Below are 23,767 nucleotides of genomic sequence, written 5' to 3' on the forward strand. Positions count from 1 at the left end.
TTTTTTTATAAAATTCAACCGGGAACCCATCCGGTCCCGCCGCCTTCCCCGACTGCATGTGGCCAATCCCTCTAACCAGCTCCCCCAACTCGATCGGCGCCCGTCCCTCCACCTGCACCCTTGGAAATTGCAGCCTGCACCCCCCCCCCCCCCCCCCCAACCGGCGGCTCCGACCGGTACAATTCCCTGTAGAAGTCCCTAAAGACCCCAGTGACCTCTGCCCCCGCCGCACCACATTCCCACCCCTATCCTTCACTCCACCAATCTCCGTAGCCGCGTCCCGCTTGCGAAGCTGATGCGCCAACATCCTGCTCGCCTTCTCTCCATATTCATAGACCGCTCCCTGCGCCTTCTTCCACTGTGTCTCCGCCTTTCTGGTGGTCAATAAATCAAACTTGGCCTGCAGGCTACGCCGCTCCCCCAGCAATCCATCCTCCGGGGCCTCCGCATATCTCCTATCTACACTCAGCAGCTCCCCCACCAGTCTCTCCCTCTCCCTCCTCTCCCCCCTCTCCCTATGGGCTCGGATTGAGATCATCAAAATAGTGATGCCGGTCCTTGTGGGTGACGCACAAGCGCGCTGGCGGCAGCATGCCGAATTTCACCTGCCTGCTGTGGAGCACCACCTTCGTCCGGTTAAACCCGACTCTCCGCTTGGCCACCTCCGCACTCCAGTCCTGGTAGATACGCACTACCGAATTCTCCCACTTGCTGCTCCTCACCTTCTTGACCCATCGCAAAACACACTCCCGGTCACTGAACCGATGGAACCGCACCAGCACCGCCCGCGGGGGTTCATTCGCCATAGGCCTCCTGGCCAGCACTCTGTGGGCCCACTCCAGGGGCAGATGGACAGATCCTGCCCCCACCAGCGAGTTCAGCATCGCGGCCACATAAGCCGGCAGATCCGACCCCTCCAGCCCCTCCGCGAGGCCCAGGATCCGCAAGTTCTTCCTCCTTGACCAAAACTCCATCTCCTCAAAGCGATCCTGCCACTTTTTGTGCAGCGCCTCCTGCATCTCCACCTGCCCCACGAGGGCCGAGACATCATCCTCGCGCTCAGAGGCCTGCTGCTGCAACTCAAGGATCGCTGCACCCTGGGTTGTCTGGGTCTCCAGCAGCTTATTTGTCGTAACCTTCAGAGAGTCCAGCAACTCCACTTTCAGCTCCGTAAAGTAGCGCAGAAGGGCCTCCTGCTGCTCCTCCGCCCACTGCCTCCACTCCTTGGGGGCTCCACCGGCCGCCATTTTGTCCACCTTCCCCCGCTTTTCCAGGGGAGCTGCTGCCGCTTTTTTCCTCGCCCCACTCCGTGTCCGCACCATAAATCCCGGGGGGTATTGCTCCAGACCCCATTACACACCGGGAATAGTCGAGTCAGCGCCGTTTGGGGCCCTTAAAAGAGCCCACAAGTCCTATAAAAGCGGGAGCTGCCGAACGTGCGGCTTAGCTCCGCATTGCCGCCACCGGAAGTCTCAGACCCAGCATACTCAACACATCAATGGTGCTGGACAAATTGATGGTATTGAAGGCCGATAGATCACCAGGGCCTGATACTCTACATCCCAGAGTACTTAAGGAAGTGGCGTGAGAAATAATGGATGCATTGGTGGTCATCTTCAAAGATTCTATAGATTCCGGAACAGTTCCTACAGACTGGAGGGTAACTAATGTAACTCCACTATTTAAAAAGGGAGGTGAAGAATCAGATGGATAATTATTGACCACATTATTGACTTTAACCTGGTGTTGTAAGACTTCTTGCAAAGATTCTATGGCAGGGTACTTGGAAAACAGTGGCAGGATCAGAGTCAGATGGATTTATTAATTTGTTTTAAAAAATATTTTTATTCTCCTCCTTTTTCACATTTTCTCCCAAATTTACACCCACCAACAATAACCAATAATCAGCAACAAATATGTCAATCCCCATAACAATAATCCCATCCTCCCACCAACCCCCAAACATCAGCCCGCATGTTTACATGAACAAATGACAAAAAGGAATCAGGAATCACCCATAGTCACCCTTTCTTTTTTTTTTTAAATTTTTTTTATTGGAATTTTTTGCAGAAAATATAACAAAAAGTATAGCAAAAAGCAGTAATATGCAACTAACAGCCCCATAACACCCACAATTCCCCCCATACCGTAACATCACAACCCATAGTCACCCTTAATACACACTTCGATGTTCGATGTTATCCAGTTCTTGAAAGTGCATAATGAATAAAGCCCATGACTTGTAGAACCCCTCCGTCCTTCCCCTCAGTTCGAACTTCACCTTCTCAAGAGTCAAGTATTCCAACAGGTCCCCCCTGCCACGCCAAGGCACAGGGTGGAGAGGCTGCTCTCCATCCCAGCAGGGTCCGCCTTTGGGCAATCAACGAGGCAACGGTTACAATATCTGCCTCTGCACACATTTCCAACCCTGGCTGGTTCAACTCGCTGAATATGGCCTCCCGGGGGCCCACGTCCAATTTCACGTGCACCACCTTGGAAATTACCCTAAAAACCTCCTTCCGGTACTCCTCTAGCTTTGGACAGGACCAAAACATATGAACGTGATTAGCGCCCCCCCCCAACGCTCACACACATCTTCTACTCCTTCAAAGAATCGGCTCATCCTCGCCCTCGTGAGGTCTGCTCTGTATACCACCTTCAGCTGTATCAGCCCCAACCTCACACATTAGGTGGAGGCATTTAGTCAGAAGGATTTATGAAAGATAAATCATGCTTGACAAATCTACAGGAATTCTTTGAGGATTTAACTGGTAGAGTTGACGAGGGGGAGCCATTGAATATGGCTTATTTGGACTTTCAGAAGACTTTCAACAAAGTCCTGCATAAGAGATTAGTGTATAAAATTAAAGCGCATGGGATTAGGGGTAGTGAATCGAGATGAATAGAAAACTGGTTGGCAGACAGGAAACAAACAGTAAGAATAAATTGATCTTTTTCTGAATGGCAGGCAGTAACTAGTGGAGTATTGCAGGGATCAGTGCTAGGACCCCAGCTATTCTCGATGTTTATATTGATTTAGATGAGGGCACTATATGTAATATCTCCAAATTTGCAGATGACACAAAGGTGGATGGGAGGGTGTGATTTGGACAAGTTGAGTGAGTGGACAGATGAATGGCAGATAGAGTGTGATTTGGATAAATGCAAGGTTATCCACTTAGATAGCAAAATGGGAAGACAGATTATTTGAGTGCCCATAAATTAGGAGAGAGGAATGTGCAACAAGACCGGTGTGTCCTTGCACACGAGTCGCTAAAGCATGCGGGTGCAGCAGACAGTAAAGAAGGCAAATGGTATGTTGGCCTTCATAGCGAGAGGATTCAAGTATAGGAGCCGGGATGTCTTGCTGCAATTTTTACAAGGCCTTGGTAAGGCCACACCTGGAACATTGTGTGCAGTTTTGGTCTCCTTATCTTAGGGAATGCAGCAAAGGTTTACCAGACTGACTCCTGGGATGGCAGGATGGACATACGAGGAGAGATTGAGTCGATTTGGATTGTATCCGCTAGAGTTCAGAAGAATGAGAGGGTATCTCATTGCAAACTATAACATTTAACAGGACCAAACAGGGTAGATGCAAGAAGGATGTTCCCAATGGTGGGGGTGTCCAGAACTAGGGATCAGAGTCTGAGGACACGGGGTAGACCTTTGAAGACAGATGAGGAGAAATTTCTTCATCCAGAGAATGGTGAGCCAGTGGAATTCACTACCAAAGAAAGTAGTTGATGCCAAAACACAATGTTTTCAAGAAGCAGTTAGATACAGCACTTGGGACGAAGGGGATCAAAGGATTTTGTGAGGGGGGGGGGAGAAAAGAGAGGCAAGATTAGGCTATTGAATGGGATAGTCAACCACAGTCATAATGAATGGCAGTGCAGGCTCGAAAGGCTGAATGGCCGCCTCCTGCTCCAGTTTTCTCTGACTTCCCCACAAAAAAATCTTTTATAAAGCCAGCATGCACGACAAATTTTCCAAGATGGAAACACACAAAAAATTACCAACACAAATAATTTGACTGGTTTACATTTATTGAGGAAAACTGCCGTGATTGTGGATTCCACTCCTGCTTGCAAATATTTACTTGTACATTCCTTACCTGTTCAGTTGAGATTTTGTAGTTTCATAAATATGAAATTCTGCCTTTTGATTACCAAATTTGCATATAGAAAAATGTGAAATAACTTTACAGACAAATGTGCGCATGTGCAATATTTTTATAAACTTACGAGCACATTTTTCAAGTATTGCTTATGTTGAGTTAGAGGATACACTGTTTTACCACAATAGAGCTGTTTGTGTCATGTAGGGAATATATCAGAGTTGCTAATTTACATCAATTAAATTAGATTATAAACCCAGAACATATTTAATAAAAATTGGAATTAACTGATACTTTGGGGATCAAATTCAAGTAAATTGGGCAATCGTGTTATATATTTTATATATTGCAGGTGTATCTACATACTTCATACCTCCATGCATTTGTCAACTTTTTCATCATCAACTTCTATGTCCAATTGTATAATTAAAGCTGCCTATGCAAATATGCCAATCTGTAATTACAGCCTTCCATCAACCAGTGTGATAGATTTTACATAGGTAATTTTCATTGTAAACGTGGACATTTGTAACTGGGATTACAATTTCTTTCAAGAACACAAATGTAATTTTATAAGGAAATGATTATATCAGGTATGATAAAACCTAAACTGAGGGACTTCCAGTGGCGGCCATGCGCGGGTAGATCGCGTTTTTGGCAGCTCCCGCCGCTAACGGACCAATGGGCCCTTTCAAGGAGCTTTGACGGCCTCTTTTCGGCACAAATCGGCAGGCAAACGGCGCTAGAAGGCTCCCCACAGTAGTTTATGGAGGGGACCCAGGAGCAGGACGGCCAAACAAACGAGCAACGAGAAGCGTCAAGAACGGGCGCGGGAACAGAAAATGGCAGCTGGCTCGTATCAGGCAGCTTGGGTCCAGTGGTCACGGGAATAGCAGGAGTTCCTTAGAAGTTGCTTTGCTGACCTGAAAACGGAGATGCTGGCCCCAATGAAGGCCTCAATGGAGAAAATGGTTGAGACCCAGAAAATGCAGGAGAAGACGATCAAGGAGATTGAGAAAAAGGTCTTGGATAATGAAGACGAGATACTGGGCCAGGCCATCACGGTGGAGGCACATGATGCTCTGCGAAAGAGGTAGCAGGAGATGCTGGAAGACCTGGAAAACAGGTCCAGGAGGCAAAACCTGCGCATTCTGGGTCTACCTGAGGGTGCAGAGGGGTCCGACATGAGCGCATTCGTGACCACGTTACTGGAAACCCTGATGGGGTCAGGAGCATTCCCTCGGCCTCTGGAGCTGGATGGGATGCACAGAGTCCTCGCAAAGAAGCCCAAAACGAATGAACCGCCAAGGGCCATGGTGGTACAGTTCCACTGCTTCTCGGATAAGGAATGAGTCCTGCGATGGGCTAAAAAGGAGCGGAGCAGCAGGTGGGAAAACAGCGTAATCCGCATCGACCAGGATCTGGGAACAGAACTGGCCACGAGGCGCGCTGGATTCAACCGGGCTAAGGCGGCCCTCCACAGCAAAGGGGTGAAGTTCGGGCTGTTGCATCCACCGAGGCTGTGGGCCACGTATCAAGATCACCACCATTACTTTGATACACCGGACGAGACGGGGAATTTTATCAAGCAAGAAAAGTTGGACTCAACCTAAAGGACAGCCACACTGGGACGTTACTCTGGTGGGGATGGTAATTGCCGGGTAGCCAGAGGCAGCAACATTATGTTGTCTCCTCTTATTTTTGTTTGTTCCGTGTCTTCGGCCATGTTTTTGGCTTTTGTAGAGCTCGGCCGCAGAGGGAGGAGGGGGGCCCGGGATGTAGGGCTGCTCTCTGGGCTTGTGGGGTTGGGTTTGTGCCTGGGGTTTGTTGTTTGTTTCGTGGGGAGAGGGGGGCGGGAAATGTTCTTTGGGGGCCGTTGAAGCAGATGAGCTGGCCTTTCCACAGGGAAGGAGGGGCCTGAAAAAAACAAGGCATCTGAACAATCGGAGACAGAGGCGGGAGTGGCCTGTGTCAGCATGGGTCAACTGACTCACGGAAGCGTAATTGGGGGACAGCCAGTGTCAAGCGGGTGCTTGACTTGGGGGTTTGGGACCAGGGGGCTGCTGGGGGAGGGGGGGATGCTGCCTTGCTGACAGAAAACGAGCCAATGTGGGAAAACAGAGGGGGGGGGGGCCTCCAATGGGAGGGCTCGAGTAAGCGGGGGACGCGGGCTCGTGGCTGGCCGAAAAAGGGAGATGGCTAATCGGCAGGGGAGGAGGGGTGGGTTAGCCCCCCATCGAGACTGATCACATGGAATGCACGGGGCCTAAATGGGCCGGTCAAGAGGGCTTGCGTGTTCTCGCACCTAAAGGGGCTAACGGCAGACGTAGCCATGCTACAGGAGACGCACGTAAAACTTGCGGACCAACAAGATTGAGAAAAGGGTGGGTGGGCCAGGTGTTCCATTCAGGGCTGGATTCAAAGACAAGAGGAGTAGCAATCATGGTCAGCAAACGGGTGGCTTTTGAGGAAGGGAATATTGTGGCTGACAAGGGGGGCAGATACATAATGGTTAGCGGGAAGCTGCAGTCACTCAGGTGGTGCTAGTGAACATTTACGCCCCGAACTGGGATAACGTGGAATTTATGAGATGCACGCTGGGTAAAATTCCGGACTTAGACTCACACAACCTGATTATGCGGGGTGATTTCAACACAGTTAGAGATCCTGTATTGGACCGGTCAAACCCCAGGTCGGGGAAGCGACCAGCAGCGGCTAAAGAACTGAGGGGATTCATGGAACAGGTTGGGGGGGGGGGGGGCGTAGACCCGTGGAGATTCGCCCGACCGAGGGCAAAGGAGTTCTTTTTCTTTTCCCATGTCCACAAGGTTTACTCCCGCATAGATTTCTTTGTGATGAGCAGGGCGGTGGTCCCTAGGATGGAGGGGACAGAATATTGGGCCATTGCAGTCTCCGATCATGCTCCACACTGAGTGGATTTGCGTCTTGGGGTGGAGAGAGGTCAGCCGCCACTATGGAGGCTAGATGTGGGGCTGCTGGCAGACGACGAGATTTGTGGGCGGATAAGGAGGAACATTAAAGAATTACCTGGAAACTAACGATACGGGGGAGGTAGCGGCTTCCACGGTGTGGGAGGCCCTGAAGGCAGTTATCAGAGGGGAATTAATCTCTATCAGATCCCATAGAGAGAAGAAAGAGCGGAGAAAGAAAGGCTAATTGAGGAGATGCTCAGAGTAGACAGGAGCTACACGGAGACCCCCGTGACAGGGCTACTGAAAAAGCACCGGAGGCTGCAGGCGGAATTCGACCTGCTGACCACCGGAAAGGTGGTAGCACAGCTTAGGAAGGCCAAAGAGGCTGTCTACGAATACGGGGAGAAAGCGAGTAGAATGCTGAAGCACCAACTTCGCAAGAGGGAGGCAGCCAGGGAACTTGGGGAAGTACGGGATCAGGAGCGCAACACGGTCATAGACCCAGAGGGGGCGAACAAAGTTTTTAGGGCATTCTACGGTAAATTGTATGAGTCAGAGCCCCCACCGGGTGGGGAGGGGATGAAGCACTTCATGGACCATCTACGGTTTCCAAAGGTGGAAGAGGATCTGGTGGAGGGACTGGGGGCCCCGATAGAGGTGGAGGAGATGGTAAAGGGACTTGGGAATATGCAGTCGGGCAAGGCCCCGGGGCCGGATGGCTTCCCTGTAGGAGTCTACAATAAATTTTCGGAACTGCTGTGCCCACTCCTCCTAAGGGCCTTTAATGAGCCCAAAGAGGGAGGGACCCTCCCCCCAACAATGTCACAGGCTTCGATTTCACTCATCCTCAAACGAGAGAAAGACCCGTTAACAGTGTGGATCTGATAGACCGATATCGCTCCTGAACGTAGACGCCAACCTGCTGGCCAAGATCTTGGCTGCTAGAATTGAGGACTGTGGTCCTAGGGTGATAGGGGAAGGATCAGACAGGCTTAGTCAAGGGCAGGCAACTGAACTCCAATGTACGGAGGCTCCTAAACATCATCATGATGCCCTGAGGGAGGGGAGGCAGAAATAGTGACGGCGATGGACGCAGAGAAAGCCTTTGACCGGGTTTCATAGAATTTACACTGCAGAAGGAGGCCATTCGGCCCGAGTCTGCACCGGCTCCTGGAAAGAGCACCCCACCCTAGGTTAACACCTCCACCCTATCCCCATAACCCAGTAACCCCACCCAACACTAAGGGCAATTTTGGACACTAAGGGCAATTTATCATGGCCAATCCACCTAACCTGCACATCTTTGGACTGTGGGAGGAAACCAGAGCACCCGGAGGAAACCCACGCACACACGGGGAGGATGTGCAGACTCCGCACAGACAGTGACCCAAGCCGGAATCGAACCTGGGACCCTGGAGCTGTGAAGCGATTGTGCTATCCACAATGCTACCGTGCTGCCTAATGGAATGGGAGTACTTGTGGGAGGCGCTAAGAAGGTTCGGGTTCAGTGAGGGGTTCATAGTTTGGGTCCAGTTACTCTACCAGGCCCCTGTGGCAATTGTGTGCATGAACAGGGTGAGGTCGGAATACTTTAGGCTCCACCGGGGGACGAGGCAGGGGTGCCCCCCTCTCCCTGTTACTATTCGTCCTTGCGATAGAGCCTCTGGCTAATGCGCTGCAGACTTCAAGGAACTGGCACGGGGCGGTTCCGGGGGGAGCTGGGCTGGTAAGCATTGGGTCTTACTTTACGCGGATGATCTGATCCTGTACATCTCGGACCCACTCGAGGGGATGGGGGAGGTCATGCAGATTCTGAGGGACTTCGGCAATTTCTCAGGGTACAAGCTAAACGAGAAGAAAAGAGATATGTTTGTGATCCAAGCTGAGGGGCAGGAAAAGAGACTGGGAGAGCGTCCGCTGAAGATGGTCGAGAAGATCTTTCGGTGCTGAGGGATACAGGTGGTTCGAAAGTGGGATGCTCTCCACAAGCTTAACCTATCTTATCTGGTAGAGCAGATGGAGGGGGACTTCAAAATGTGGGACATACTCCCGCTATCTTTAGCGGGGAGGGTGCAGACCGTTAAGATGACGGTTCTCCCCAGATTCCTGTTCATCTTCCAGTGCCTTCCCATCTTCATCCTGAAGTCCTTCTTTAAGCGGGTGGACAAGATCATCTCGGGATTCGTATGGGCAAATAAGACCCCACGAGTAAAGAGACTGTATCTCGAGCGCAGTCAGGGAGGGGTCGGCTGGCGCTGCCGAACTATTGCAGCTACTATTGGGCGGCTAACAGCCATAATTAGGAAATGGGTATTGGGGGAGGGGTCGACGTGGGAGTGGTTAGAGGCGGCTTCATGCAAAGGTACCAGCCTAGGAGCACTTGTAACGGCACCTCTGCCGTTCTCGCTGGCCCGCTACTCCTCCAGACCGGTGGTGGCGGCAGCATTAAAGATCTGGGGTCAGTGGAGAAGGCACTGTGCGGAGAAGTGCGGAGGGAGCCTCAGTCTGGACCCCGATACACAAAAATCACAGATTTGTCCCTGGCAAGATAGACGGAGGGTTTCAAAGCTGGCATAGGGCAGGCATTAAAAGGATGGGGGACCTGTTCATAGACGAGACCTTTCCTAGCTTGAAAGCACTGGAGGTGAAATTCAGTTTGCCCCCTGGAAATGCTTTCAGGTATCTTCAGGTACGCGCCTTTCTGAAAAAACAGGTAGTGTCATTTCCGCTGCTACCCCCATGCAGGATACAGGATAGGGTGGTCTCCAGCACCTGGGTAGGGGAGGGGAAGATGTCGGATATCTTCCAGGAACTTCAGGAGGCGGAGGAAGCCCCAGTGGAGGAAATTAAGGGCAAATGGGAGGAGGAGCTAGGCGGGGAGCTAGATGTGGCCTGTGGGCGGATGCCCTAAACAGGGTGAATTCCTCCTCATCGTGTGCCAGGCTTAGCTTAATCCAGTTTAAGGTGGTCCACCGGGCGCACATGACGGCAACCAGGATGAGCAAGCTCTTTGGGGTTGAGGATAAATGTGCGAGATGTGCGGGCCTGCAGACCATGTCCATATGTTCTCGGCATGCCCGGCTCTTAAGGGATTCTCGCAGGGTTTTGCTAAGGCATTGTCCAAGACCTTGGACACGCGGGTGGTGCCGAGTCCAGAGATAGCGATCTTTGGTGTGTCAGACGATCCAGGAGTTCAGGAAGCGAAAGAGGCCGATGTCCTGGCCTTTGCCTCCCTGGTAACCCGGAGACGGATCCTTTTAATGTGGAGGGAACCGAAGCCCCTGAGTGTAGAGACCTGGGTTAGTGACATGGCTGGGTCTCTCAGTCTCAAGAAAATAAAGTTTGCCTTGAGTGGGTCCGTGGCGGGGTTGTCTCGGAGGTGGCAGCCATTCCTCGACTTTCTAGGAGAGCAGTAATGTTCAGCAACAGCAGCATCCCCCGGGGGAGGGGGTATCGTTACGTTGTATTGTTCTTTTCTTTGTATATATGGTTGCGCACAGTTATGCTAAAATTATGTTTTTGACAAAAATTTTGAATAAAAAATAATTTTTAAAAACTTAAACTGAGTTTGGAGGTCGAAAACTCAGATTCCCGACCATCAAGCATGCTTCACATTCTTCTGGCTCAGGATGGGATGGCAGAAGACAGAAAGAAGAATGGTGCAAAAACCCAGGTCAGGTGACCTGGTGCGGAGAGACAGTGTCGAGTCAGTCTCCCAGGGACAAGGGTGTGGGGCAGGGAGATGTTCAAAATCAGGGAGGGGTCAGGAAAAGATCCCATAATGATGTCCCAGGTAAACAATAAAATAAGTAGGCCCTGTTAAGTTAAAAGAAAGGAAAGGGTGGCCCGGTGGTGCAGTTGTTAGCACTGTAAGGGCGGCACGGTGGCGCAGTGGTTAGCACTGCTGCCTACAGTGCTGAGGACCCGGCTTCAATCCCAGCCCCAGATCACTATCCATTTGGAGTTTGCACATTCTCCCCGTGTTTGTGTGGGTTTCACCCCCACAACCCAGATTTGCAGGTTAGGTGGATTGGCCACGCTAAATTGCCCCCTTAAAATGGAAAAAATTAATTGGGTACTCTTAAAAAAATTTTTTGTTAAAGTTAAAAGAAAGGAGCAGAAAAATAAGCTCCAAATTAAAGAACGAGCTGCTGGGAGCAGATTTTAAGAGAACTGGGCATGAGCGAACCCTTGAAGATCAGAGAAAACCACCAAAAGCTGGTGACTGCGCTGCTTGTTGCTGGGGCAAAGGTACCCCTTTGGAGCAGTGTGTTCTGCTTGGCACAGTCGAAGATGTGAAACTGTGCTCGTAAAAGGATGCACGAGAGTACTCGGAAATCCAAGGGGAGAAGAATTTCAGAAGGCAGAATTGAAACTCTGCGAGATGGATCGCTGTTGAAGCCATCAGAGGAGGAGTGATTTTTGTAGAGATCTTCAACGGTGGAGATTTGAAACCTTCGTCAGAAAGACAAAGCTTCAGTGAGATTGGTTGGCTCACAATGTGATGAACGTCTGTTTGGGTTGTTGAGAAATCCACGGAATTGGGTTTGGTCACATCTGTCATTTTCCCCGTAGTTTGTGTGTGTTCAACCACAGTTCACCTATTAATTCATGTACCTCATACTTAGCCTGAATATTAAGAGCATAGAATAGATTGTTATTTGTTTTATCTTTCTGAACTTATAAAATTTTGTTTTTATTCCAAATAGTACGGCTTTATTCACTTAACGAGGCTCATGAAACACAAACTTTGTCTACTTTGAACAAAATGTTATTGGTCCCAAACTGGAACTGCCAACACAACATGGAGTCTGGTCAATGACATAACACATGCAACTACATTGCTTAATTCTGATTCTAATGTGTAGACTTCCATAGCTAAAAAGAAATGCAATTCTTAAGTTAACATCGACTGAATGAACAGTATGCTAAGTATGTTAAGTAAACAACAAATAATTTTGTGCAGAATGAATAATTGTAAAAAAATCCTGTTCAATGGATCTAAACAGTATTTTCTAACATTTGGTTACACCTATAAAAATTGAAAATATGTTCAAATACTCAAAGCATTAGACACAAATATGCCTACATTTCCTTACCTTTAGCAATGGTTGTATTTGAGCAGAGGATAGACTTACAGTTAGTAATCTACCATAAAACAAAGGTTTCCTCTTGAAGTGTTCAATTAAGTTATTGGTTGCAATCTTGGAATCCATTTTCAGGAAAGCCTATTCATTACAGCAGGAACATAATCATTAAACACTTCACAGAAGTACTACAATTATTTACCAATTATAAAGCAAAAACACAAACATTTTATCACCAGCTTGGAGTCCTCATTCACTGCAGTTTGTCCTTCTCACATCTGAAACAAATTACCTATTTACCCAATAGCAATCACAGCAGCTTAGTTACTGAAGACTCTTCAATATGGTACCCTAACACACATTATTAAATTATCGTCATCATCTTCTATTTAGCAAGATACCACTATAGTACGTTTAAATTAAGATTTTTTACTATCATATTTCTCTCCCATGCCTCGTGGTAAGAGTCAACCCATTTCTCCCGCTGCTTTTATATCCAACAAGTCAAATTCTAGGTACTTTCCATCACAAAGATGGGGCAGGTCACGAGCCAATTTACAATTCTCAATGTAATGTGAGTTCACCATTACACTCCCATAGCGCTTGAGCATTCTGCTGGATGTCAGTGTAATATTTAGTCAGAGTTCTTAGCTTCGCTGAAGTGGGCTCAAATATACTTCTGATTCAGAGGCAGAAATGTTTCCACTGAGCCATTCATTCTTTTTTTATCTTACTGGAATCAAATAATTTCAGTACTTTATTTAACTCTTTGGTCAGTGAACTTAGAGAGTGCTCTATGTACATATCTATTAAATTTGTACATTTGTTAAGTCTATACACACTACTTATTTGGGATATGCTTGGAATTATAGTTTGTCAATCATTAAAGATGCAGTTAAACATAAACTGTTCACTGGAGTACACACAGAAGAGAGAATTTTCTACCCACTAGGAAAGCTTAACACCACAGAAGAGAAGAAATGCATCGCCTGTGTTTTCTTTCACAATAGGAGCAGCATCTATTGGAAACTCTTGGCTGCTCTATGAGATGCAGTAGTTTACTCCAATTGAAGCTTATTCCAAAAAACAGGCTTTTGTTAGCCAATGGAGTTACTCCTTTTTGGTTTTTCTACCTAACGTTTAGCATTATATGGCAGTATTTTGCAAACAGTTTTGTCCAAGGACCACTTAGGCAGGGCAAAAGACTGCTTAGACAATGGTCTAAGGTGGTTTGTTGGGGCAGTTAGATATCAGGGATGAGTAATCCATGATCAGCTGTTGAGGTGGATCAGATAACCTACAGAGTAGATGCAGTGAACCAAAATGGCACTATTTCCCTCGATGTAATTTGTTGTGATAGGACTCCAAGCGCAATTGTTGCATGATTTTCAAACTTTATATGAACTAGTGCAAAGGTATTTTTTAGGGATATGTAGAGCTCAGGTCTACACCCTCTTTTTTTAATACAAATTTAGAGTATCCAATTATATATATTTTTTCCAATTAAGGGGCAATTTAGCATGGCCAATCCACCTGACCTGCACATCTTTGGGTTGTGGGGGTAAAGCCCACGCAGGCATGGGAAGAATGTGCAGACTCCATACAGACAGTGACCCAGGGCCGGGATTCGAACCTGGGTCCTCAGCGCCATAGTCCCAGTGCTATCCACTGCACCACATGCCACCCGAGGCCTACATCCTCATGAAGGTAATTAGGTTCCATAGGTGGGAAAACAAATTTCATTCCCCATGCTGATATGCTAAGATATATGGGGCCACAAGTAGGGGCTGCATACTTGTCCTCAAAGAGAGGGCAAGACAAAAAAAAGGTAATCAAATTATTGTTACATGCCTCTTACTGTCAACGAAGAGTAACTATGACAAAGGCCTTCAAGCAGAAAGCTCATCTATAAATAGGGCAGGGCTCTTGAGCCATAGGCATGACAAACAAGTGAAAATTCACCAATAATCTACTAAAATGGACAGGGTTTGTTGCAGAATAGATTATATTATGTGAACTGCAGTAAGATGAAAAGCAGTCAGTGTAAAAGTCTTTTTTCCTGATGTATGTGATTGGCAGTACTGCTGTGAATGACTGTAATTAAATAATGAGAATACTATCTTAAATAGAGTGAAAGGAACTGTCAAAAAAGCAACATCAGGGCAGCACGGTGGCCTAGTGGTTAGCACAACCGCCTCACGGTGCTGAGGTCCCAGGTTCGATCCCGGCTCTGGGTCACTGTCCATGTGGAGTTTGCACATTCTCCCCGTGTCTGCGTGGGTTTCACCCCCACAACCCAAAAATGTGCAGAGTAGGTGGATTGACCACGCTAAATTGCCCCTTAATTGGAAAAAATAATTGGGTAATCTAAATTTATTAAAAAAAAGCAACATCAATTCTTAAAGGTACTGTACATTTTGGTTTGTTCCCTCTACCAACAGCAACATGCATTTAAGAGACAACCCTCACACCAAAGAACTCTATGCAGGTAACAGAGAAGTATGGCAAGCAGGAGATACAAATGTTAAACTGGGATAAGAGCTATGGAAATTTTATTTTCATTAGGCTGCCTTGGAAATACTATTTTCAGCTATCTTTTGATTGGAGAGCTATCAATGCAAAGTAGTTTTGGGAGATAGTACCAAAGTAAAGTTAGTGGAAGAGGTGCAGCCGTGTAACCACTGAACACGGTGGCACAGTGGTTAGCACTGATGCCTCACATAGCCAGGGACCCAGGTTCAATTCAGGCCTTGGGTGAAGGTCTGTGTGGAGTTTACATGTTCTCCCCGCGTCTGTGCTCAGGGTGCTCCAGTTTCCTCCCACAGTCCAAAGATGTGCAGGTTAGGTGGGATGGCCATGCTAAATTGCCCCTTAGTGATCAGGGGAGTGTAGGGGTTTGTTGGATGGGCTCAAGGAGGGGGGCAGACCTGCAGTGTGGGGGGCTGATGGTGTGAAGGGGGGTTGGGGCCCCGCGAGGGGATCGGGTCGGTAAAGGGAGCTGCTGTATACGAGATGGGGTCGGGCAGGTGGAAAACGCGGGCTTTTTCCCACGCTGAGTGTTGAAGGGGGCGGGGCCGGAGCTGGGAAGCACGGGCTTTTTCCCGCTTGAGAGCAGGAGGGGGAGGAGGAAAGTCTGCTGGTGGACTCTGGAGAGGAGGGGAAGCCCCACGCTGGGAGGGGTCGGAGAAGTGGCGGGAGTAGCCGTGGTCAGCAGGAGTCAGCTGACTTGCAGGAGTACAATGGAGGGAGCAACGCAGCTTGGGGAGTTGGGGGGGGGGTTTTGCCGGGTTGCTGCTGGAATGACCAAGAAGGAGCTGGAGTATGTGAAGGGGGTCGGGATGGGAGTCTGCCGCCTTGGGGAACGGGCTGAGCGGGGGGTGCGGGCACGTGGCTGGCTGAGGAAGGGTAATGGCTAGTCGGCGGGGGAGGGGGCAGGTAGCCCCCTGATCCGGCTGATAACCTGGAATGTGAGGGGACTGAATGGGCCGGTCAAACGGGCCCGCGTGTTTGCGCACCTGAAGGGGCTGAAGGCAGATGTGGCTATGCTTCAGGAGACGCACCTGAAGGTGGCGGGTCAGGTTAGATTGAGGAAGGGATGCGTAGACCAGGTGTTTCATTCGGGGCTGGATTCAAAACATCAGGGGGTGGCAATCCTGGTGGGGAAGAGGGTGTTGTTTGAGGCGTTGAATGTGGTGGCAGACAGCGGCGGGAGGTATGTGATGGTAAGCGGTAAGCTGCAGGGGGAGCGGGTGGTGCTGGTCAATGTATACGCCCCGAATTGGCCCAACATGCGCTGCATGAAACCTATTGTCCCAATTCGGGGCATATACATTGACCAGCACCACCCGCTCCCCCTGCAGCTTACCGCTTACCATCACATACCTCCCGCCGCTGTCTGCCTGGAGGTGCTGGTAACGGCGCCGCTGCCGCTCCCTCAAACGAGGTATACGAGCCCGGTGGTGGCGGCTAACCTCAAAATTTGGGGGCAATGGAGACGGCAGATGGAGGATTGCGAGGCCGAGGGCCAGGGAATTTTCATACTTCTCCCATGTGCATAAGGCCTATTCCCGGATTGATTTTTTTCGTTATGAGTAGGGCGCTGATTGCGAGGGTGGAGGATGCTGAGTATTCGGCGATAGCCATTTCTGACCATGCCCCGCACTGGGTGGACCTCCTCTTCTTGTGCAAGGCTTAGCCTCATACAGTTTAAGGTGCTGCATAGGGCTCACACAACCGGGACAAGGATGAGCCGGTTGTTTGGGAACGAGGACACGAGGTGTATTGGGTGCTCAGGGAGCCCAGCAAACTATGCCCATATGTTCTGGGCATGCCCAGCGCTGGGGGAATTTTGGAAGGGCGTAGCAAGGACGGTGTCGAGGGTGGTGGGATCCAGGGTCAATCCAGGCTGGGGACTCGCAATATTTGGGGTTGCAGTGGAGCCGAGAGTGCAGGAGGTGAAAGAGGCTGGCATTCTGGCCTTTGCATCCCTAGTAGCCCGGCAGAGGATTCTTCTTCAGTGGAAGGATGCGAGACCCCCAAATGTGGAGGCCTGGATCAACGATATGGCGGGGTTTATTAAACTGGAGAGGGTGAAATTTGCCCTAAGGGTGTCAGTGCAGGGGTTCTTCAAGAGGTGGCAACCATTCCTAGATTTCCTGGCAGAACTGTAGAAAAAGGCCAGCAGCAGCAGCAACCCGGGGGGGATGGGGGGGGGGGGCGTTTTCTTTGTTTTGGGCTGAAGGGATGTGTATATTTGTTCATTGCTAATGACGGACGTAAAAAAAAAAAAAAATTTGTATATGGGGGGGGGGGGGGGGGGGGTTTGTTCTTTCTTTTCTTGATTTCTTTGTTATTGATATTTTGTGAAAATTTGAATAAAAATGATTTCATAAAAAAAAGGGGTTATTGACATAGGACGGGGAAGTGGGTTAGGGTGGAGTGCTCTTTCAGAGAGTCGGGGCAGACTCAATGGGCTGAATTGCCTCCTTTTATACTGTCGGGATTCTGTGAAGAAGAAATCCAGAGCTGGTGGAGTTGAAGGTGGCAGTTGGAGGCATATAACTTAAAAACATTCAGCAGCGAGAACATAGCAGCACTGGAACCATCACATTTAAAAAACAACAAAGTGGGGGTAGGGACGGAATGTAGCGATAGGGCTTTTGGCACTCTGTCAGAAATGACTCCACCACAATGCTGAGAAATATTTGAAATTGTAAAGGATGCTAGAGGAGAGGCCAGTGAACTCCGCATTTAAGAAATGAATCATAGAAATAACAGAGTTGAGAAATAGGTTTCAGTGGTGCGAATAAGAGATAGAGACACAATGCACGCAATCTCCTACAAATGCAAAAACATATTTTGGTGACTGAATGGATGTATAGATTTCATAGAATTTACAGTGCAGAAGGAGGCCATTCGGCCCATCGAGTCTGCACCGGCTCTTGGAATGAGCACCCTACCCAAGCCCATACCTCCACCCCATCTCCATAACTCAGCAACCCTGAGGGCAATTTAGCCTGGCCAATTCACCTAACCTGCACATCTTTGGATTGTGGGAGGAAACCGGAGCACCCGGAGGAAACCCACGCACACACGGGGAGAACGTGCAGACTCCACACAGACAGTGACCCAAGCCAGGATTCGAACCTGGCACCCTGGAGCTGTGAAGCATTTGTGCTAACCACTATGCTACCGTGCCACTATGCTCATGAGTCAAGCACAATCCATGATTGCATGTACTTAACAGGTAGTTGGCACAAACATACCGTATGGAATAAAAAAGATTTATTCGCCATAGTTAATCTAGAAACTTTTAATTGATCAATAATTAGATGCTAGACATACAGTTGAGCACAATGGTCTTGTAGGTCAATGGTATATTTGTTGGAGTTCAAGTGAAAGCTAACCTTGTGATTGTTGATGATGTTGCTGAGGGGTAGCACTGACACTTATTTCACTCCGCCATTATTGATAGTTGTGATTTTAGCCACCTATGTCCTGAATTCTGGAAATCTTTTGCTAAATTGCTCTATCTTATTTGTCTCCTTAAAGACCATGCTTAAACCCCAACTCTTTAACCAAGCTCTATTTTTTTTCTCATAGCTACTTCTTTGGTTCAGTGCCAAGTTTTGTCTGATTATGCTTCCGTGCCATGATGTGGAGATGCCAGAGTTGGACTGGGATGAGCACAGTAAGAAGTCTTACAACACCAGGTTAAAGTCCAACACGTTTGTTTTGAATCATTAGCTTTCGGAGCACAGCTCCTTTCTCGGCTGAATGAAGAGGTGGGTTCCAGAAATATTTCTGGAACCCACCTCTTCATTCACCCGAGGAAGGAGCGTTGCTCCGAAAGTTATTGATTCAAAACAAACCTATTGGACTTTAACCTGGTGTTGTATGACTTCTTATTATGCTTCTGTGAAGTGCCTTGCAAACCTCATTCTATATACAAGGCGCAATGTAAAGTGCAAGCCATTTTTGTTGAAGAACAGTTTTCAACCAGAGCCAAAAGCAATGCCAAATGGAGGTGACAGAATTACGGTTGCAGTCTGTTTTGTTTCACAGAACTTGAAGGCGAGAAACATCATTTATATTCAACATGTGTTTCAGTGTTGTCTAAAAAATACCTTAACTGGTTACACCAACAACAAGGATCCCTCACCTCCTGCGAGCACAATTCTTTGGCACTTGGCCTATAATACAGTTCAAATAAAGAACTGAGCAAAGTGGGGAAAATTATTATTTTTCAATAGGTGGAACTGCATGTTAATAGGTTCAAATCCAGGTGGATCTGTACTGGCAGTTACGTATTGCCAAGTGGTGCAGCAGACATAATTTTTTCTTTGAAATAGTTTTTTTTTTTAAAAACAGAGTTATCAATATTACCTTTTCCCCCACTTTTAAGTACTTGATCACCTTTCCAAAAGCACAGCCAAGCCTCACAGTATCAAAATCTGAAAAACCAGATGAAGGTAGATTGTTGATGACCACAACCCTACTCGAGGATTCTTTCTAGAGGAAGCAATGCAAAGAATATTACAATGAGAGGCAAGATATTTTAAATGTTGAATTTTCCTTTGAGTCTTAAAACCAAAAGGTTGAATCAAATTACAGCTGAAATGAAGATTAGATAAACACTACAATACATCATTTTTTCCCAGGCACCAAAGAAATACAAAGTGTTTCCTCAAAGGGAGAAAGATGGCAGGGAACTCAAAGGGCAAGGAAACTTAAAACTATATTTTCATTAATTCATTGGATCACCAGAATTTATTTCCATAACTAAAATTGCTTTTGTAACATAGATGGTGAGTCACTTTATTGAACTGCTGGAGTCTGTGTGGTGTAGGTAAACCGACAATGCTGTGGGTTGGGAATTCCACAATCTTAACCCAGTGGCAAGGGCAGTATGGTTATATATTTCCATGATGGTGTGTGACCTTGAGCGAACTTGGGAGTTAGTCATGTTCGTATGTGCCAACTATCCTTGTTCTTCTGGGCAGCACAGATTGCAGGTTAAGACGGTGCTGCTGAAGAAACTGTAGCAAGTTGCTTCTGTGCATTTTGTAGAAAGTACACAATGCAGCTTTGGTACATAGATGGTGGAGGGAGTGATTTTTAAAGCCAGTGGATAGGGTGCCTATTAATTGGACTGCTTTGTCCTTTTTAGTGTTAAGCTTCTTGAGTGTTGTTGCAGCTGCACTCATCCAGGCAAGTGGAAGATATTCAGTCCTAACTTGTGTCTTGTAGATGGTGGTCAAGCTTTGGGGAGTCAGATGAATTAGTCATTGTAGAATGTCCAACCTCTTGACCTGCTCTTGTAGCCACAGTATTTGTGTGGCTACTCTATATACATTGCTGGTCAATGGTGACACTCTCCATTCCGATTGCGGTGATGCGGAGCTAAGCCGCACGTTTGGTAGCTCCCACTATTTTTGATCTTTTGGGCTCTTTTAAGGGCCCGCAGTGGTGCTGGTTGGACTTTTCCCTGGGTGGGAACACATCCACTGTGCTTATCTGCCGGTGGATGGACTGGACCAGGAGCAGAGCGGTCAAAAAATCGGCTTTGGAGCAGAGAAAGGTGCGAGGCAGGAAAAACAAGATGGCGGCGGGCGGGGAACTGGCAGCGTGGCAGTAGTGGGCGCAGGAGCAGCAGTAGCTGCTCCATCACTGCTTCAGAGAGCTGAAGGCTGAGATACTGGAATCGTTTAAGGCCTCGCTGGACAAGCTCATGGCGACTCAGGCGGCTCAGGGTGCAGAGATCCGAAAGCTACGGCAAAAGGCCTCGGAGAGCGAGGACGAACTCCTGGGCCTGGCAGTGAAGGTGGAGTCGCACGAGGCGCTTCACAAGAAATGGCTGGCAAGGATGGAGGAGATGGAGAACCACTCCCGTCGGAAGAACCTGCGGAATCTGGCCTCCCGGAGGGGCTGGAAGGTTCGCATTTGGGGGCCTACGTGGTTGGGATGCTGAACTCGTTAATGGGCACGGGGTCGTTCCAAGGACCTTTGGAGCTGGAGGGGGCCCATCGAGTGCTGTTGAGGAAGCCCAGGCCGAACGAGCCGCCTAGGGCGGTGCTGGTCCGTTTTCACCGCTTCGTTGACCGGGAGTGCGTGCGGAGATGGGCGAGGAAGGAAAGGAGGAGCAGGTGGGAGAACGCAGAGATCAGGATCTATCAGGACTGTAGCACGGAGGAGGCGAAGAGAAGGGCTGGTTTCAATCGGGCGAAGGGAGTGCTTCACAGGAAGGGGGTGAAGTTTGGACTGCTACAGCCGGCTCGCCTCTGGGTCACTTACAAGGACTGCCAGCTCTACTTTGATTCTCTGGAGGAGGCCTGGGCCTTTGTCCAGGCAGAGAAGTTGGACTCGAACTGAGGATTGGGGGGCTGGGGAATGATGTACATAGTCCGGAGGCTCTGTCCTCCTTGGTATCCTTTCGTTTTTATTGGCTGTGTTTGATGTTGCCTTTTTGCTGTTCTGCCTTTTCGCTTTTTGGGGCTGTTATTTATTTATTCGGGTGCTTTTTCATTTTTTCACTGGTGAAGGTTTGGGGAGCTGTTCGCGGTCCCGCTGGGTCATGTGCCCGTCTTTTTCCCGCGTGTTGGGTTGTGGGGGCGGGGTTTGGGATGGAAGCGCGGGCTTTCTTCCCGCGCTGGAGCAGTAGTGCGCGGGGCCGGCATAGGGAGGGGGGAATGGTGATTGTCTTGCATCGGGGGGGGAGGGGGGGGGGGCGTCGGGATGGCGGGAGCAGCCGGGGTCAGCAGGAATCGGCTGACTTACGGAAGTACAATGGAACAGGTTACGCAGCGGGGGTACCGGGTTGCTGCTGCAGGGGAGAACGGCTGGTGAAGGGGGAGGTGGGGGGGTCTGCCACCATGGGGAACGGGCCTGGGGGGTTCTGCGGGCACGTGGTGAGCCGAGGGAGCGCTATGGCTGACTGGCGCAGAGGGAGGGGGAAGACCCCCCAGATTTGGCTGGTCACATGGAACGTGAGGGGGCTGAATGGGCCGGTAAAGCGGTCCAGGGTCTTGGCTCACCTGAAGGGAATGGGAGCGGAGGTGGCTATGCTCCAGGAGACGCACCTTAAGGTGGCGGATCAGGTGAGGCTGACAAGAGGCTATGTGGGGTAGGTGTTTCACTCGGGGCTAGATGCGAAGAATCGAGGGGTGGCGATCTTAGTTGGCAAGAGCTTGTCGTTTGTTGCATCGAGTGTGGTGGCGGACAGTGCAGGTAGATACATAATGGTGAGTTGTAGACTTCAAGGGGAGCGGGTGGTTCTGGTCAATGTGTACGCCCCCAACTGGGACGATGCGGGCTTCATGCGGCGAATGTTGAGCCGGATCCCGGACCTGGAGACGGGGGGGGGGGTTTGATCTTGGGAGGGGTCTTTAATACTATGTTGGATCCAGCTCTGGATCGTTCGAAGTCTATGACGGGAAAGAGGCTGGCGGCAGCCTCGGTGCTGAGGGGGTTCATGGATCAGATGGGAGGGGTGGACCGTTGGAGGTTTTTGAAGCCGGGGGGGTAGGGAGTTCTCCTTTTTCTGCCATGTCCACAAGGCTTATTCCCGGATTGACTTTTTTGTTCTCAGCAGGGCGCTAATCCGGAGAGTGGTGGGGGCGGAGTATTCGGCGATAGTCATATCTGACCATGCTCCGCTTTCGGTGGACCTGGAGCTGGGGAGGGGAAGGATCAGCGCCCGCTGTGGAGATTAGATGTGGGGCTTCTGGCAGAGGAGGAAGTATGTGGGCGGGTCCGTAGGGGTATAGAGGGGTATTTGGAAGGCAACGATAACGGGGAGGTGCAAGTTGGGGTGGTTTGGGAAGCGCTGAAGGCAGTGGTTAGAGGGGAGCTGATATCCATTCGGGCGCACAGGGAGAGGGGGGAGAGGGTGAGGTTGGTGGAAGAAATGGTAAGGGTGGACAGGAGGTATGCGGATGTCCCGGAGGAGGGGCTTTTGAGGAAGCGTCGCAGTCTCCAAGCGGAGTTTGATATACTGACCACCTGGAAGGCGGAGACGCAGTGGAGGAGGGCGCAGGGGGCGGTATATGAGTATGGGGAGAAGGCAAGTCGGATGCTGGCCCACCAGCTCCGGAAGAGGGAGGCAGCGAGAGAGATAGGGGGAGTCACAGATGCAGGAAGGAACTTGGTGCGGAGTGGCAGGGACATTAATGGGGTGTTCAGATCCTTTTACGAGGGGCTGTACCAGGCGGTGCCCCCTAGGGAGGTGGGCGGGATGGACCGCTTTCTGGATAAGCTGGAGTTCCCAAGAGTAGAGGATGAGCGGGTGGAGGGTCTGGGGGCCCCAATCGAGTTGGAGGAGCTGATGGAGGCGCTGGAGAGCACGCAGACAGGGAAAGCACCGGGACCCGACGGGTTCCCGGTGGAGTTTTATAAAAAGTTTTCAGATCTGCTGGGCCCGCTGCTTGTGAGGACCCTGAATGAGGCGAGGGAGGGAGGTGGCTCTGCCCCCGACGTTGTCTAGAGCAATAATCTCACTGATCCTGAAGCGGGATAAGGACCCCCTCCAGTGTGGGCCTTACAGGCCGATTTCGCTCCTCAACGTGGATGCAAAGTTGTTGGCTAAGGTACTGTCCAGGAGGGTGGAAGATGTGGTCCCGATGGTTATCCACGAGGACCAAACGGGGTTTGTGAAGGGGAGGCAGCTGAATGTCAATGTACGGCGGCTTCTTAATGTTATGATGATGGCGTCGGCGGCTGGGGAGGCGGAAATAGTAGCATCGATGGATGCGGAGAAAGCTTTTGACAGCGTAGAGTGGAGCTACCTGTGGGAAGAGTTGAGGTGGTTCCGGTTTGGTGAGGGATTCATCAGCTTGGTGAGGTTGCCGTATAGCTCCCCAGTAGCGAGTGTGGTGGCAAATGGGAGGAGGTCAGAGGACTTTCGGCTTTCCCAGTGGACGAGGCAGGGGTGCCCCTTGTCTCCCCTGCTCTTCGCGTTAGCGATTGAGCCCTCGGCCATGGCGCTGAGGGATTCGAAGAACTGGAGGAGGATTGTGCGGGGGGAGGGAGGAGCACCGGTTGTCACTGTATGCAGATGATTTACTGTTGTACATCGCGGATCCGGCGGGGGGATGCCAGAGGAGTTGAAGATACTTGGGGAGTTTGGGGAT

The 23,767-nt window shown here is 49.6% G+C and overlaps 1 protein-coding gene across 2 annotated transcripts in view; it reads right to left on the bottom strand.

Annotated features, from left to right (window-relative positions):
* LOC119965093 overlaps window positions 1-23,767 on the bottom strand; it is a 129,836-nt gene that overhangs the window by 58,406 nt on the left and 47,663 nt on the right. For both annotated transcript variants that reach the window (XM_038795376.1, XM_038795377.1), the window contains exons 7-8: window positions 19,026-19,151; window positions 12,153-12,281 (exon numbers count right to left, since the gene is read on the bottom strand). In XM_038795376.1, coding sequence (XP_038651304.1) covers window positions 12,153-12,281; window positions 19,026-19,151 — 255 coding nt within the window. The remainder of the gene's footprint in view (window positions 1-12,152; window positions 12,282-19,025; window positions 19,152-23,767) is intronic.

Source organism: Scyliorhinus canicula, chromosome 4 (assembly GCF_902713615.1).
Source record: "Scyliorhinus canicula chromosome 4, sScyCan1.1, whole genome shotgun sequence".
Lineage (NCBI taxonomy): Eukaryota > Metazoa > Chordata > Chondrichthyes > Carcharhiniformes > Scyliorhinidae > Scyliorhinus > Scyliorhinus canicula.